General features: G+C 49.2%; 1 protein-coding gene across 3 annotated transcripts in view; it reads right to left on the bottom strand.

The window, feature by feature from the left end:
• The window catches only part of GTPBP2 (GTP binding protein 2), a 241,966-nt gene that overhangs the window by 180,828 nt on the left and 44,843 nt on the right, over positions 1-16,295 (bottom strand). For 2 of the 3 annotated variants that reach the window (XM_085610339.1, XM_085610341.1), the window contains exon 2: positions 13,560-13,586. The exons of the other annotated variant lie outside the window; for it this stretch is intronic. In XM_085610339.1, coding sequence (XP_085466465.1) covers positions 13,560-13,586 — 27 coding nt within the window. The remainder of the gene's footprint in view (positions 1-13,559; positions 13,587-16,295) is intronic. 3 annotated transcript variants of the gene reach the window in all.

Genomic DNA, 16,295 nt, shown 5'->3' with positions numbered 1-16,295 from the left:
TCCTTGCCTCCTCCCCACCACTCCCCCAACAAGATCAATTCATCTGGGTTTCTTGAAGCAGCAGATGTATCATGCTGTGTCTTCCTTTTACGTTTGGCTGCAGACTTACGAGCTGTATTCAATGTTTGTTGCTTGTAAAGTTAATGGCCCTGAAACAGAGAGTAGGAGCCTGGTCTGGGGCAGTGAATGTCTTATCCAGAACTTCGCTTGGGCATCCTGTGCTCTGAATATCATAGATACTGCCTGTACTAGGTGCCCTATTGGTAGGTGTTGCACATTGGGCCTCTCTTGGTAAGGGACATACGCCGTTCTGCCAAGTCAATTTCCTTATTCGGGGCTGCCGACGGCACGTGCTAAAAAGGCGTCTATGGTAGTCTGCTTAGCGATTTGCTCAGTCAATGGCTTCGCACGCCCCACCTTTCATTTGCCCATATTTTAAAGTTTCTGGAAATAGTCAAACACACAATAGGAGGAACAAAACGGACTTACTACTCTCTCTGCTCTCTTCCGTAGTGCCTCTCAGTTGTTCTCAGATTGCAGCCTATGCAGGTACTGATGAGCTAATGACCATTCCACCCCGCGAGATGGAAGAGATTTGGCCCAGCCCAGCCTCATCTGGCAGGGAGCAGATGGGCCTGCCCTTGGCCCGGGGACACCCGCACACGTCCCACACCGCGGGAGCCCTGCGCCGCTTTTGAAGCGCCTCCTGGCGCGAAATGAACATAGGTGGCTCCTGGCCGCTAAGGCAGGTGGGGAATGAAGTCTCCGTTTGGCTGGCTGTCACGGAAGGCAGGTAACAATGAAAAGTCATTTTGTAGGCACACGCAACAATAATGTGCAGGACTACAAAATGACGTATGCATTTAATTTTGTTGATAGATCAGATATGGAAGGTTAAGAAGAAAAAACTGTTTAGGGAGAAGAAAAGCTGGGTGAAGCAAGAGAGTGGGGTTTGTATCGTGGAGAGCAGGGGTGAGAACGCAAGAGGAGGGGGGGGGGGGGAAGCAACACAGGGGGCAGGTATAATGAACACAAGGGCGCAGGTGGGGGAAGCAACACAAAAAGGGATGCAATCTTGTGGAGTGCTTAAAAAGAAAAAACAGCACCTGAAAGGTGAGCAGTGGAAGGACACAAGTAATGTGTCAATGTTCCACAGTAGCGCCAAACGCACAAAGAGGAAGTAAAGCCCACACAAGCTAACGAATAAACAAGCAAATGAGAAGGACAATGAAGCCAACCAATGGTGAGCAATGGGCGGGCTCTAAGCCCACTGTAAGCTGATAATAGGTCTTGCATACAGACAGCGCATGCGCAGCCTAGTAGGCAAGACCTAACAAGGGGTGTTTACTATGGGTTAGGTCTAAGGCAGTATGCCCACTGCTCATATTCGGTAATTATTCGAATAGAACCACAATTTAAACACAGTTTGAAAAGTGACTGTTTGTTCCGTATGACCCTGGTATAAAACGACAAACCTAAACCACCCTTAGAACTGCTGACAGGAGAAATGCAATGAATTATCAAACGAATGCCAGGAGCGCTAATGGAACAAGCAACACTACTAAAATACACGAACCAACTGTATTACTATTAGTAGAATCAGTCCAAGAAGGCTTAGTAGCGTTACTGCTTTCCAGATGTAATAGTACTGATGAAACTGTAGTGCCACTAAAGGTTGTTGTACTACAGTTCTCGTACCACTAGTAGGGGTAAATCAGAACCAATATTACTAAGCCAAGTAGCATTACCCCAAGCAGTAGAAAACTACTACTAATAGTAATGTGAGTACCAACTGGACCAGGTTTGGTAACAGTACTCAAGCGTAAGAAATAACTAAGACCAGTAGTGAAAGAATTACTGCTTAAAGTAGAACATGGGGAGAGGAGTTGGCCTGATGGCTAGGGCGGTCGACCTCAAATCTGGGATACTGGGTTTGAGTCTCGGCAATGACGCTGAACATCCTGTGATTCTGGGCAAATCACTTAATCTCCCCGTGCCTAACAAAAAATGAAGGTGTCCTCATGTAATGCAACTTGTGCTATGCAACGCTATCTGATACAGGGTCAAGTTCGCGTTATATAAAACTCCGTAAAATAAAAAAAATAAAAAATAAAGTGCTAAACAGCAGAAGCAGTACTACTACTAATAGTTATGAAGAGGATAAAAGGAACTAGTGTATCAAATGGTGCCCCGACTACAGAGGTGGTGTAATTAGGATGGACTCTGCTGGGTGCAGTTTGTGGGTGCCTTCTCTCAACTGCACAAAGGAAGATTCAGGGTAAGCATTTGTAGACACCCATTTTGTTACAAAAGTCTCACAGATGAACGTAACCAACAGCAAAAGGTGTGCCTTTTAAACTCCTCTTATGATCCCTGGGGGTAGAGGATTTGCATTGTGATAAACTATGCTAGACCCTCTTGCGAGAGGTTGTATATTGTTTGGCTAACCTCAATTTTGCAGCTGTATCGAATATAGTAACCTACTGTATTTGTACTAAGATATTCTTTAGGTCTGGCCTGATAGACTTAGGATTGCAAGACCCTGGCACCCACCTAAGAAATCACAAAAATACCTACATTTATCTGCACGGACAGGTTTCGAGTCAGTCTCTTTAGTCATTGTCGGAGTGTCCTTTACATTCTGCGTCCCCAGTGATAGCATTCTGGACAGGGCAATGGGTCAAGCCCTGATCACATGCATGAAGAAATGGGCGAGCCAACAAATTTAAAAGGGCGAGCCATGAATAGGCTTGGTCCTTAGGGCCCGTAAACCACGGACCCCTGAAAATTTAACAAATACCACTAAAACATGATAAAGTCTCTTCAAAATTGAAAAAGTGTATTTCTTTAACAGGTGGCAGCCTATCCAACAGTACATTAAGAGCACTGCACGGAGAAGTCGTTATTGAAAGTGATGGATTTTAAACATGAACTTAGAACTATTCCCCACCCCGGCTATTGGCCCTGGAGACAGTGCTATTAGTGAACTAAGAGGCAAGACAGCGGTCACGTGAACACTGTATGTAATCTGGTTTAGATGGAACAACATTATAGTCTATTAAATCAAACATGTTATTGCACAGCTGGTATTCTGATCTCACATGTTTGAAGGCGCTTTTAGATGAGCGAGAACAAATGGATGGTCTATAAAATAACATATTTGCCCAATATCCCAAAGTTTTGTTAAACAGGGAAGCTATGATTAATTCAGGTAGTCTGTTTTTTTTGTACAAATCTGCGGTTATCTATTGGTCTCTCCTTTTCATCTAAAATATTAACTGGACCTGGCGCTGAACCAAAGGCAGGCATCACGCTCAAGTTCTCAGTGGCCCGCCCACTTTTACATACAAGCCTGCTGGAAAATCAGTATGACAGAGCTACACAGCCGCCTTGCCAGTCATCTGCCATGTGAAGTGATCCACCCCGCTACAGCATCTAAACTAGACAGCCATCCTGGAATGGTATTGGGAATAATGAACAATTTAATAACCCTTTTAAGATGGCCAACACTTTGATTCTAAATGTCGGTGCCAAGATGTACTATACACAGACCAATTCTAGGAGAGGCACTCACAGCCATGTCCACATTTATTTTAAATTATTTTTTATTGCAAGCATATGCTCGACACATTTAGGAGACTCTCAATTTAGGTTTACCCTTTTACATTTATCTTGCACTGACTTGTTGAGTTTGCATGTTTTACTGTGAATGGGTGAATGCAAGAATGAGTTAACGGGTGGATTAATGGACGTATGTGTACAAGAACGAGTGAATGAATGAATGATGAAAGAGCCTTACTCACTAGTGAATGAAGAGGCAACTTAAGATAAAAGCCAGGCCTACTAACATGGTCAATGCAGGTCTGGGTGTAGATGCAGGATTCCTGAGGAGCACATGGCTACAGCTTAACAAATGAACAGGCCTAGATCCCTGTGCAGATGTGCAGCACAAAGGATAACAAGCATTTGCAATGCAATTGGTCTCGAATTACTGACAGTTTGAGCTATTGGCGTTGCTAATAACGCAATGCCAATAGCTTAAACTTTCAGTAATGCGAGAAGTATTGCATTGCAAATGCTTGTTTATGAGTACTTCTGAGCGACCAATGTGTGTACCACAAAAGCCTTGCAAGAGGGACATAACTGACCTAATTAAAAAAAAAAAAAAATATATATATATATATATATTGGTCCAATTTCGGGCAGTATGTTGGCGCTCTTTGCGGCGGTGCAACACTCCGGCAGAACCAAGCCGTTTTTATGTGTCCAAACCCTCTCTGCAACAGAAGGGTACGAGCTGCACTCCTTTACGGCGAGAAAAGCAACGTTGGCGTTTCCTAATATATTTCGGTCACATTGACCTTCTTCAGAGGAGGGGCCAAGGCATCTCGAGGCTGAACAACACACCCGCTCTTTACTGGCAGCTTTTGAGGTTTTTGCCCCCTGGTGGGCGTCTCGATAGACGAGAGTCGAGCATGCTGGGTCATGTAGTGCGTTGACAGTCTCCCAGTTATGACCCTTTGGTGGGCGATGCCTTCTGCTTCCCGATCACCGTAAGCCCCACACAGTTCATTTTTTCACTGATGGGGTCCGACCAAAGTCCGGTCCTTGGTGGCTGCCAACTGCCCTTATGCTTTCGCGGGAGAAGATTTTGGTCCAATTTCGGGCAGTATGTTGGCGCTCTTTGCGGCGGTGCAACACTCCGGCAGAACCAAGCCGTTTTTATGTGTCCAAACCCTCTCTGCAACAGAAGGGTACGAGCTGCACTCCTTTACGGCGAGAAAAGCAACGTTGGCGTTTCCTAATATATTTCGGTCACATTGACCTTCTTCAGAGGAGGGGCCAAGGCATCTCGAGGCTGAACAACACACCCGCTCTTTACTGGCAGCTTTTGAGGTTTTTGCCCCCTGGTGGGCGTCTCGATAGACGAGAGTCGAGCATGCTGGGTCATGTAGTGCGTTGACAGTCTCCCAGTTATGACCCTTTGGTGGGCGATGCCTTCTGCTTCCCGATCACCGTAAGCCCCACACAGTTCATTTTTTCACTGATGGGGTCCGACCAAAGTCCGGTCCTTGGTGGCTGCCAACTGCCCTTATGCTTTCGTGGGAGAAGATTTTGGTCCAATTTCGGGCAGTATGTTGGCGCTCTTTGCGGCGGTGCAACACTCCGGCAGAACCAAGCCGTTTTTATGTGTCCAAACCCCCTCTGCAACAGAAGGGTACGAGCTGCACTCCTTTACGGCGAGAAAAGCAACGTTGGCGTTTCCTAATATATTTCGGTCACATTGACCTTCTTCAGAGGAGGGGCCAAGGCATCTCGAGGCTGAACAACACACCCGCTCTTTACTGGCAGCTTTTGAGGTTTTTGCCCCCTGGTGGGCGTCTCGATAGACGAGAGTCGAGCATGCTGGGTCATGTAGTGCGTTGACAGTCTCCCAGTTATGACCCTTTGGTGGGCGATGCCTTCTGCTTCCCGATCACCGTAAGCCCCACACAGTTCATTTTTTCACTGATGGGGTCCGACCAAAGTCCGGTCCTTGGTGGCTGCCAACTGCCCTTATGCTTTCGCGGGAGAAGATTTTGGTCCAATTTCGGGCAGTATGTTGGCGCTCTTTGCGGCGGTGCAACACTCCGGCAGAACCAAGCCGTTTTTATGTGTCCAAACCCTCTCTGCAACAGAAGGGTACGAGCTGCACTCCTTTACGGCGAGAAAAGCAACGTTGGCGTTTCCTAATATATTTCGGTCACATTGACCTTCTTCAGAGGAGGGGCCAAGGCATCTCGAGGCTGAACAACACACCCGCTCTTTACTGGCAGCTTTTGAGGTTTTTGCCCCCTGGTGGGCGTCTCGATAGACGAGAGTCGAGCATGCTGGGTCATGTAGTGCGTTGACAGTCTCCCAGTTATGACCCTTTGGTGGGCGATGCCTTCTGCTTCCCGATCACCGTAAGCCCCACACAGTTCATTTTTTCACTGATGGGGTCCGACCAAAGTCCGGTCCTTGGTGGCTGCCAACTGCCCTTATGCTTTCGCGGGAGAAGATTTTGGTCCAATTTCGGGCAGTATGTTGGCGCTCTTTGCGGCGGTGCAACACTCCGGCAGAACCAAGCCGTTTTTATGTGTCCAAACCCTCTCTGCAACAGAAGGGTACGAGCTGCACTCCTTTACGGCGAGAAAAGCAACGTTGGCGTTTCCTAATATATTTCGGTCACATTGACCTTCTTCAGAGGAGGGGCCAAGGCATCTCGAGGCTGAACAACACACCCGCTCTTTACTGGCAGCTTTTGAGGTTTTTGCCCCCTGGTGGGCGTCTCGATAGACGAGAGTCGAGCATGCTGGGTCATGTAGTGCGTTGACAGTCTCCCAGTTATGACCCTTTGGTGGGCGATGCCTTCTGCTTCCCGATCACCGTAAGCCCCACACAGTTCATTTTTTCACTGATGGGGTCCGACCAAAGTCCGGTCCTTGGTGGCTGCCAACTGCCCTTATGCTTTCGCGGGAGAAGATTTTGGTCCAATTTCGGGCAGTATGTTGGCGCTCTTTGCGGCGGTGCAACACTCCGGCAGAACCAAGCCGTTTTTATGTGTCCAAACCCTCTCTGCAACAGAAGGGTACGAGCTGCACTCCTTTACGGCGAGAAAAGCAACGTTGGCGTTTCCTAATATATTTCGGTCACATTGACCTTCTTCAGAGGAGGGGCCAAGGCATCTCGAGGCTGAACAACACACCCGCTCTTTACTGGCAGCTTTTGAGGTTTTTGCCCCCTGGTGGGCGTCTCGATAGACGAGAGTCGAGCATGCTGGGTCATGTAGTGCGTTGACAGTCTCCCAGTTATGACCCTTTGGTGGGCGATGCCTTCTGCTTCCCGATCACCGTAAGCCCCACACAGTTCATTTTTTCACTGATGGGGTCCGACCAAAGTCCGGTCCTTGGTGGCTGCCAACTGCCCTTATGCTTTCGCGGGAGAAGATTTTGGTCCAATTTCGGGCAGTATGTTGGCGCTCTTTGCGGCGGTGCAACACTCCGGCAGAACCAAGCCGTTTTTATGTGTCCAAACCCTCTCTGCAACAGAAGGGTACGAGCTGCACTCCTTTACGGCGAGAAAAGCAACGTTGGCGTTTCCGAATATATTTCGGTCACATTGACCTTCTTCAGAGGAGGGGCCAAGGCATCTCGAGGCTGAACAACACACCCGCTCTTTACTGGCAGCTTTTGAGGTTTTTGCCCCCTGGTGGGCGTCTCGATAGACGAGAGTCGAGCATGCTGGGTCATGTAGTGCGTTGACAGTCTCCCAGTTATGACCCTTTGGTGGGCGATGCCTTCTGCTTCCCGATCACCGTAAGCCCCACACAGTTCATTTTTTCACTGATGGGGTCCGACCAAAGTCCGGTCCTTGGTGGCTGCCAACTGCCCTTATGCTTTCGCGGGAGAAGATTTTGGTCCAATTTCGGGCAGTAGGTTGGCGCTCTTTGCGGCGGTGCAACACTCCGGCAGAACCAAGCCGTTTTTATGTGTCCAAACCCTCTCTGCAACAGAAGGGTACGAGCTGCACTCCTTTACGGCGAGAAAAGCAACGTTGGCGTTTCCTAATATATTTCGGTCACATTGACCTTCTTCAGAGGAGGGGCCAAGGCATCTCGAGGCTGAACAACACACCCGCTCTTTACTGGCAGCTTTTGAGGTTTTTGCCCCCTGGTGGGCGTCTCGATAGACGAGAGTCGAGCATGCTGGGTCATGTAGTGCGTTGACAGTCTCCCAGTTATGACCCTTTGGTGGGCGATGCCTTCTGCTTCCCGATCACCGTAAGCCCCACACAGTTCATTTTTTCACTGATGGGGTCCGACCAAAGTCCGGTCCTTGGTGGCTGCCAACTGCCCTTATGCTTTCGCGGGAGAAGATTTTGGTCCAATTTCGGGCAGTATGTTGGCGCTCTTTGCGGCGGTGCAACACTCCGGCAGAACCAAGCCGTTTTTATGTGTCCAAACCCTCTCTGCAACAGAAGGGTACGAGCTGCACTCCTTTACGGCGAGAAAAGCAACGTTGGCGTTTCCTAATATATTTCGGTCACATTGACCTTCTTCAGAGGAGGGGCCAAGGCATCTCGAGGCTGAACAACACACCCGCTCTTTACTGGCAGCTTTTGAGGTTTTTGCCCCCTGGTGGGCGTCTCGATAGACGAGAGTCGAGCATGCTGGGTCATGTAGTGCGTTGACAGTCTCCCAGTTATGACCCTTTGGTGGGCGATGCCTTCTGCTTCCCGATCACCGTAAGCCCCACACAGTTCATTTTTTCACTGATGGGGTCCGACCAAAGTCCGGTCCTTGGTGGCTGCCAACTGCCCTTATGCTTTCGCGGGAGAAGATTTTGGTCCAATTTCGGGCAGTATGTTGGCGCTCTTTGCGGCGGTGCAACACTCCGGCAGAACCAAGCCGTTTTTATGTGTCCAAACCCTCTCTGCAACAGAAGGGTACGAGCTGCACTCCTTTACGGCGAGAAAAGCAACGTTGGCGTTTCCTAATATATTTCGGTCACATTGACCTTCTTCAGAGGAGGGGCCAAGGCATCTCGAGGCTGAACAACACACCCGCTCTTTACTGGCAGCTTTTGAGGTTTTTGCCCCCTGGTGGGCGTCTCGATAGACGAGAGTCGAGCATGCTGGGTCATGTAGTGCGTTGACAGTCTCCCAGTTATGACCCTTTGGTGGGCGATGCCTTCTGCTTCCCGATCACCGTAAGCCCCACACAGTTCATTTTTTCACTGATGGGGTCCGACCAAAGTCCGGTCCTTGGTGGCTGCCAACTGCCCTTATGCTTTCGCGGGAGAAGATTTTGGTCCAATTTCGGGCAGTATGTTGGCGCTCTTTGCGGCGGTGCAACACTCCGGCAGAACCAAGCCGTTTTTATGTGTCCAAACCCTCTCTGCAACAGAAGGGTACGAGCTGCACTCCTTTACGGCGAGAAAAGCAACGTTGGCGTTTCCTAATATATTTCGGTCACATTGACCTTCTTCAGAGGAGGGGCCAAGGCATCTCGAGGCTGAACAACACACCCGCTCTTTACTGGCAGCTTTTGAGGTTTTTGCCCCCTGGTGGGCGTCTCGATAGACGAGAGTCGAGCATGCTGGGTCATGTAGTGCGTTGACAGTCTCCCAGTTATGACCCTTTGGTGGGCGATGCCTTCTGCTTCCCGATCACCGTAAGCCCCACACAGTTCATTTTTTCACTGATGGGGTCCGACCAAAGTCCGGTCCTTGGTGGCTGCCAACTGCCCTTATGCTTTCGCGAGAGAAGATTTTGGTCCAATTTCGGGCAGTATGTTGGCGCTCTTTGCGGCGGTGCAACACTCCGGCAGAACCAAGCCGTTTTTATGTGTCCAAACCCTCTCTGCAACAGAAGGGTACGAGCTGCACTCCTTTACGGCGAGAAAAGCAACGTTGGCGTTTCCTAATATATTTCGGTCACATTGACCTTCTTCAGAGGAGGGGCCAAGGCATCTCGAGGCTGAACAACACACCCGCTCTTTACTGGCAGCTTTTGAGGTTTTTGCCCCCTGGTGGGCGTCTCGATAGACGAGAGTCGAGCATGCTGGGTCATGTAGTGCGTTGACAGTCTCCCAGTTATGACCCTTTGGTGGGCGATGCCTTCTGCTTCCCGATCACCGTAAGCCCCACACAGTTCATTTTTTCACTGATGGGGTCCGACCAAAGTCCGGTCCTTGGTGGCTGCCAACTGCCCTTATGCTTTCGCGGGAGAAGATTTTGGTCCAATTTCGGGCAGTAGGTTGGCGCTCTTTGCGGCGGTGCAACACTCCGGCAGAACCAAGCCGTTTTTATGTGTCCAAACCCTCTCTGCAACAGAAGGGTACGAGCTGCACTCCTTTACGGCGAGAAAAGCAACGTTGGCGTTTCCTAATATATTTCGGTCACATTGACCTTCTTCAGAGGAGGGGCCAAGGCATCTCGAGGCTGAACAACACACCCGCTCTTTACTGGCAGCTTTTGAGGTTTTTGCCCCCTGGTGGGCGTCTCGATAGACGAGAGTCGAGCATGCTGGGTCATGTAGTGCGTTGACAGTCTCCCAGTTATGACCCTTTGGTGGGCGATGCCTTCTGCTTCCCGATCACCGTAAGCCCCACACAGTTCATTTTTTCACTGATGGGGTCCGACCAAAGTCCGGTCCTTGGTGGCTGCCAACTGCCCTTATGCTTTCGCGGGAGAAGATTTTGGTCCAATTTCGGGCAGTATGTTGGCGCTCTTTGCGGCGGTGCAACACTCCGGCAGAACCAAGCCGTTTTTATGTGTCCAAACCCTCTCTGCAACAGAAGGGTACGAGCTGCACTCCTTTACGGCGAGAAAAGCAACGTTGGCGTTTCCTAATATATTTCGGTCACATTGACCTTCTTCAGAGGAGGGGCCAAGGCATCTCGAGGCTGAACAACACACCCGCTCTTTACTGGCAGCTTTTGAGGTTTTTGCCCCCTGGTGGGCGTCTCGATAGACGAGAGTCGAGCATGCTGGGTCATGTAGTGCGTTGACAGTCTCCCAGTTATGACCCTTTGGTGGGCGATGCCTTCTGCTTCCCGATCACCGTAAGCCCCACACAGTTCATTTTTTCACTGATGGGGTCCGACCAAAGTCCGGTCCTTGGTGGCTGCCAACTGCCCTTATGCTTTCGCGGGAGAAGATTTTGGTCCAATTTCGGGCAGTATGTTGGCGCTCTTTGCGGCGGTGCAACACTCCGGCAGAACCAAGCCGTTTTTATGTGTCCAAACCCTCTCTGCAACAGAAGGGTACGAGCTGCACTCCTTTACGGCGAGAAAAGCAACGTTGGCGTTTCCTAATATATTTCGGTCACATTGACCTTCTTCAGAGGAGGGGCCAAGGCATCTCGAGGCTGAACAACACACCCGCTCTTTACTGGCAGCTTTTGAGGTTTTTGCCCCCTGGTGGGCGTCTCGATAGACGAGAGTCGAGCATGCTGGGTCATGTAGTGCGTTGACAGTCTCCCAGTTATGACCCTTTGGTGGGCGATGCCTTCTGCTTCCCGATCACCGTAAGCCCCACACAGTTCATTTTTTCACTGATGGGGTCCGACCAAAGTCCGGTCCTTGGTGGCTGCCAACTGCCCTTATGCTTTCGCGGGAGAAGATTTTGGTCCAATTTCGGGCAGTATGTTGGCGCTCTTTGCGGCGGTGCAACACTCCGGCAGAACCAAGCCGTTTTTATGTGTCCAAACCCTCTCTGCAACAGAAGGGTACGAGCTGCACTCCTTTACGGCGAGAAAAGCAACGTTGGCGTTTCCTAATATATTTCGGTCACATTGACCTTCTTCAGAGGAGGGGCCAAGGCATCTCGAGGCTGAACAACACACCCGCTCTTTACTGGCAGCTTTTGAGGTTTTTGCCCCCTGGTGGGCGTCTCGATAGACGAGAGTCGAGCATGCTGGGTCATGTAGTGCGTTGACAGTCTCCCAGTTATGACCCTTTGGTGGGCGATGCCTTCTGCTTCCCGATCACCGTAAGCCCCACACAGTTCATTTTTTCACTGATGGGGTCCGACCAAAGTCCGGTCCTTGGTGGCTGCCAACTGCCCTTATGCTTTCGCGAGAGAAGATTTTGGTCCAATTTCGGGCAGTATGTTGGCGCTCTTTGCGGCGGTGCAACACTCCGGCAGAACCAAGCCGTTTTTATGTGTCCAAACCCTCTCTGCAACAGAAGGGTACGAGCTGCACTCCTTTACGGCGAGAAAAGCAACGTTGGCGTTTCCTAATATATTTCGGTCACATTGACCTTCTTCAGAGGAGGGGCCAAGGCATCTCGAGGCTGAACAACACACCCGCTCTTTACTGGCAGCTTTTGAGGTTTTTGCCCCCTGGTGGGCGTCTCGATAGACGGTCAATGTGACCGAAATATATTAGGAAACGCCAACGTTGCTTTTCTCGCCGTAAAGGAGTGCAGCTCGTACCCTTCTGTTGCAGAGAGGGTTTGGACACATATATATATATATATATATATATATATATATATATATATATATATATATATATATATATATATATATATATATGCGCTTCTTTTTTTTACGAAACCCTGGCAATCTATTTTGTGTATATAGATTGCGTTGAATATCGCTGTGAATAAGAGAAGCACCTGTTGCTGAAATCTATAAAACAGTCACGTTTACAGAGGCATCTGCCTATTTTTGCTCACAGTTTAATATAGAGCGAACTCGACCCGTGAGCATTGGAGCACTTTATATGAGCGCCTGTCACATTAAACAAGGCCAGGTCCATTTGTATTTTCAGGCAGGGGGCGGTGAAGTGATTTGCGCAAAATCACAGGCTGTTGAGGCGACGCCGGGACTCGGGCCTGGTTCCCCAGTGCCAAAGTCAGAAGCTCCAGCCTTAACGAGGACTGTGCTTCTCGCGAGAGAGGCATAGCTCGTTCAGAGGGTCCTCCGGCGAACAATGCAATGATGAATATAAGCACGCAGCCGTCTGGCCTGGGGCTTACCCCGTGCTGTGAGAATTACAAGCACTGCAGCTCTACGGGGAAGGTGGCTTCACGCTAATGGACGAGGACGTTAATCTTTTATGCAGCGCAGGCACGTTTGAGAATATGAATATCTAACCTCAGGCCCCGACATTTTGCTCACAAAACTTTTCTGTAGGAGTGTCAATGGTTTCGTTGTGGTCCTTCCCTTTGTTTCAGGGTTTGCCCGTGGCGTTTCCCGGGGGCAAACAAGCACCGTAAATGGATGAAGACACATGCTCCTGGTATATAAAGAAGAGACTAAGAAGGGAAACTGCATTTTATATTGAAAACGAAGCTTTCATGGCACATAGGGAGTTTTCTGTTAGAATTAACAAAGCCTGCATCTCCACTAAGGATATTTTTACATCCCTCAGATGTACAGACAGAAGAAATGAAGTCATCCTTTGTCAGGGTTTTACAGGTGATGCAAGCGTGTTTAGGTCAGGCTAGCCTTTGAGACATCTTTAGCTGTACATACTGTTGTTTTTCCAAACAATTAGGTCAGGACTTTGAAAGAGCATTAGCTGCTTCGCCACACTAGTGTTTTTCGTAAAAAAAAAAAAAAAAAAAAAAAAAGTGCACATGCGCCCCACAGCGAGCCATGTGGTTTCAATTATCGCGCCAGTCTCTGGGCACGATAATTGAAACCACATGGCAGCGGTGCACGTAATAGACATCAATATGCCATGGGCGGAGCAATGAGCCCGCCTTAGGCCAATTTCGTGCTGCCTTTGTGAAAAGACGCACGCAAAGGCCAATAGAGTGGCCCAAAAGGGAAAGCACACGCACGAGCGTGTGCGATTCCTAGGGCTGTTTACAAACCCCCTACAAGAGGTTTGTCGCTGAGCGAGCAGTGCTGCGCACTGAAACGCTAGACACGAGACCTAAAGGGGCACAAAAGCCCAGTGATATTTACGGCGAGGATCGAGTTCCAAAGAGACTGTAGACAATGCTCCACACTACTGTGCATTCGGCACGAGCAGCCACAGCTGAGCACACATGCATCTGGCAGCAAACAGCGGCCTCCTACCTTGTATTCTATGTTTCCTTCTTCTGCCTGAAAAAGAAAGAAAAGTGAGTTTTAAAAAGGTGGTATTTATTGACAACTCAATCCCAGATAGCAATGAAGAATTCATTATTCAAGAGTCAAAGGAGTATAGTCATGTGCGACATGTTAAGGAACTGTCCGCGACCAGGCATAGTGCTGTGTCCCACCAGGCACCCTTGACATTAGTAACAGGTCTCCTCAGACGGACGGGGAAAATATTATATCAAAGCAACAGGTGTCCCACAATGCATCATTCAGAAAGAAAAAAATAATGCACTTTGTAGTTAGGAATCATTGCTTTCTGTAGCAAATAATTTGTCCAAACAGTGGAGACCCAAGCCGTTATACATTTCTAGATGTATTCAAATATTGACCGTAAATAAACAAAGTACCTAGAAATAAAATATATATTTCACTTAAAAAACCATAGGAAAAGTTTCACAAATGTTATAAGTAGCTGGACATTTCCCTCGTAAAAAACCAATGAAATTCCCCCGTTATAGTTAGTGCAGGCAACTATAACTCACGCGACCGCAATCCTCTGCTGAATCACAGCGTATAATGTGGGTTTAAAAGGAAGGTGTGGCCCGAAATGCTCCTTCGACCGCTGCAGCCTCTGACGAAGTGAAGCCACGAAACGCGTAAGGCTGCGGTCGCATGCGGTAAAAGACTGAGAAGTAAAGCTGTGTATGCCATTAAATGATTTTTATTGGGGAAAAAAACGTGCCGAGTTCGAGTGCTACTTAAACTTTGGTCCCCCACTGAGCCTGATATATATATATATATATATATATATATATATATATATTATTGGGAAGGGGTGCCGCATGGCCCCCCTCCCGGGCCACTTTTGGCCCGGGGCCTGACCATTGGTTTTTTTTGTACATTTTTTTTTGGAGGGGGGACTTATTTCAGCACTTCAGAAGCGGCAAAATTCAAACGAGCGCAACAAACATGACCCACTGGAGGGTAATAACAGACTTAATGCATTGACATTCAGCAGAGCCCACTGAGGGTGAAATAATTTCCAAGCCTTACTACAAGGTCCAGCCTGCATTGCAAAAAGGACGCATCGAGCGATGCCCACTAAGGGTATTTAAATGAGCATGCTGATTTGGAGCCATCCGCAGAGTGTCAATTATCCATGACTAAGAGGCAGGAGCCTCGAAACGCGTCGGAGAAGAAAGGACATGAATGCTGCAGCCCGTTTTCCTGTAAATAAACCGGAGGGTTTGCTTTTGAAGTAGAGTGCGTTCTTAATGCTTGGGGCACTTTGAGGTATATATTTTAATTACCTACTGGTGGTCGCCAGTGGGTAGTTATAGTTAGGACCTATTATCCATAGGAAATCCGCAACATTCCATATGAAATAACTTTGGCGCCGGCTGATGAATCTTCGCGAAAGTTTAAAAACTGGTGGGGCGCTCCGGTCCACTCCTATCTCGAAAGTCTCAGGGTGATTCATCAAGCGGGGGCAGAGAAAAAAAAAAAAAAGGGGTCCCAAAACGTGTTTTCCCCATGCAATTTTCCATAGGAACCTTAATTGCAGCTACAGCCCGAACTGCTGAACGGAATTACACCAAATTTGGCAAAGAGGTAGCCCTTAATTCACACTTGTGCCTTTTGGTTAAATGGTGTAAATCCGTTCATTAGTTCCTGAGAAATTGAAAAGTAAAAACACATATCTAGGGCCGCGGATCCTCCCGAGCACGAGCTTTAAGCTAATTGGCTGTCAACACTTCAAACCAGGAAGTGTTGGCAACCATCTTGTGCCTCGGTAGAACCGAGGCACAAGAAAGCAGTGAAAGAAACGTGAAAAACACGCAAAGGTGGCAGGGTAGAAACACCCTGACCCCCTAGGCCTGCTCAGGGGGTCCCCCAAGCGCCCCCCCCCCCCAAAAAACTTTCAAAAGGAAAAAAAAAAAAAAAATTCGCAGGATGCGCTTAGGATCCACGTATCCCGCCGCGAAAAAATAAATAAACGAAGCTCGGGCTCCCGCAAAGTCCCGGGGGCAATATGCATATTGTAATGGGGGCCCCGGGGACCGCTACCCCCAGGGGCTTTGTGACAACATATGCGGGGGGCTCACTGCCCCCCCGCAGGCCCCCAGGGACCACCACGCTCCAGGGCTTTAAATTAAGTGGGAGAGGGCCGCGTGGGGCTCCACCCCCCCCCCCCCCGAGTCAATGATGGCCCTGAGGACCACCACCCCCCAGGGCCAGCTCCTGCAGTGTCCCGGGGCGCCCGCCCAGTCATTGCAAACTGCTTTGCTTCTTTGAAGCGAGAGCAGGGAAACCTGCTCTCTCTTCAATGAGAAAAGCAGATTGCTTTTCCACATGGGGAGCAGCCATGTTAGATGCTCCCCATGTGGAAAAGCAATGCCGGCTCCCGCAGGGAGCCGGCTGGGACCGTGGGGCTATTAGTGGCCCGGGAAGGGGGCCACGCGCCCCACCCTCCTCAGGAATAAAAAAACAAGCATTGGCATAGCCAATAGGTCTCGCCTTTAGGACCTTATAAGTGTTTAGCCATGCAACAGTTGCATAACTAAATACTTATAAGGTCCCAAAAGCGAGACCTATTGGTTATGCCAAGCGGCCGCGAGGCCGCAAAAGTGATCGCGATCAAACATCAAAAGTGAAAGTAAATCGCGGTAAAGCGTGGCGCGCGCACCCGGGCACATGCACTGTAACTCTAGGCTGGCCTGGTAGCACTTTTTG

The sequence above is a fragment of the Triturus cristatus genome, chromosome 6, assembly GCF_964204655.1.
Source record: "Triturus cristatus chromosome 6, aTriCri1.1, whole genome shotgun sequence".
Taxonomy (NCBI): domain Eukaryota; kingdom Metazoa; phylum Chordata; class Amphibia; order Caudata; family Salamandridae; genus Triturus; species Triturus cristatus.
This window is presented reverse-complemented; position numbering and strand designations above follow the sequence as displayed.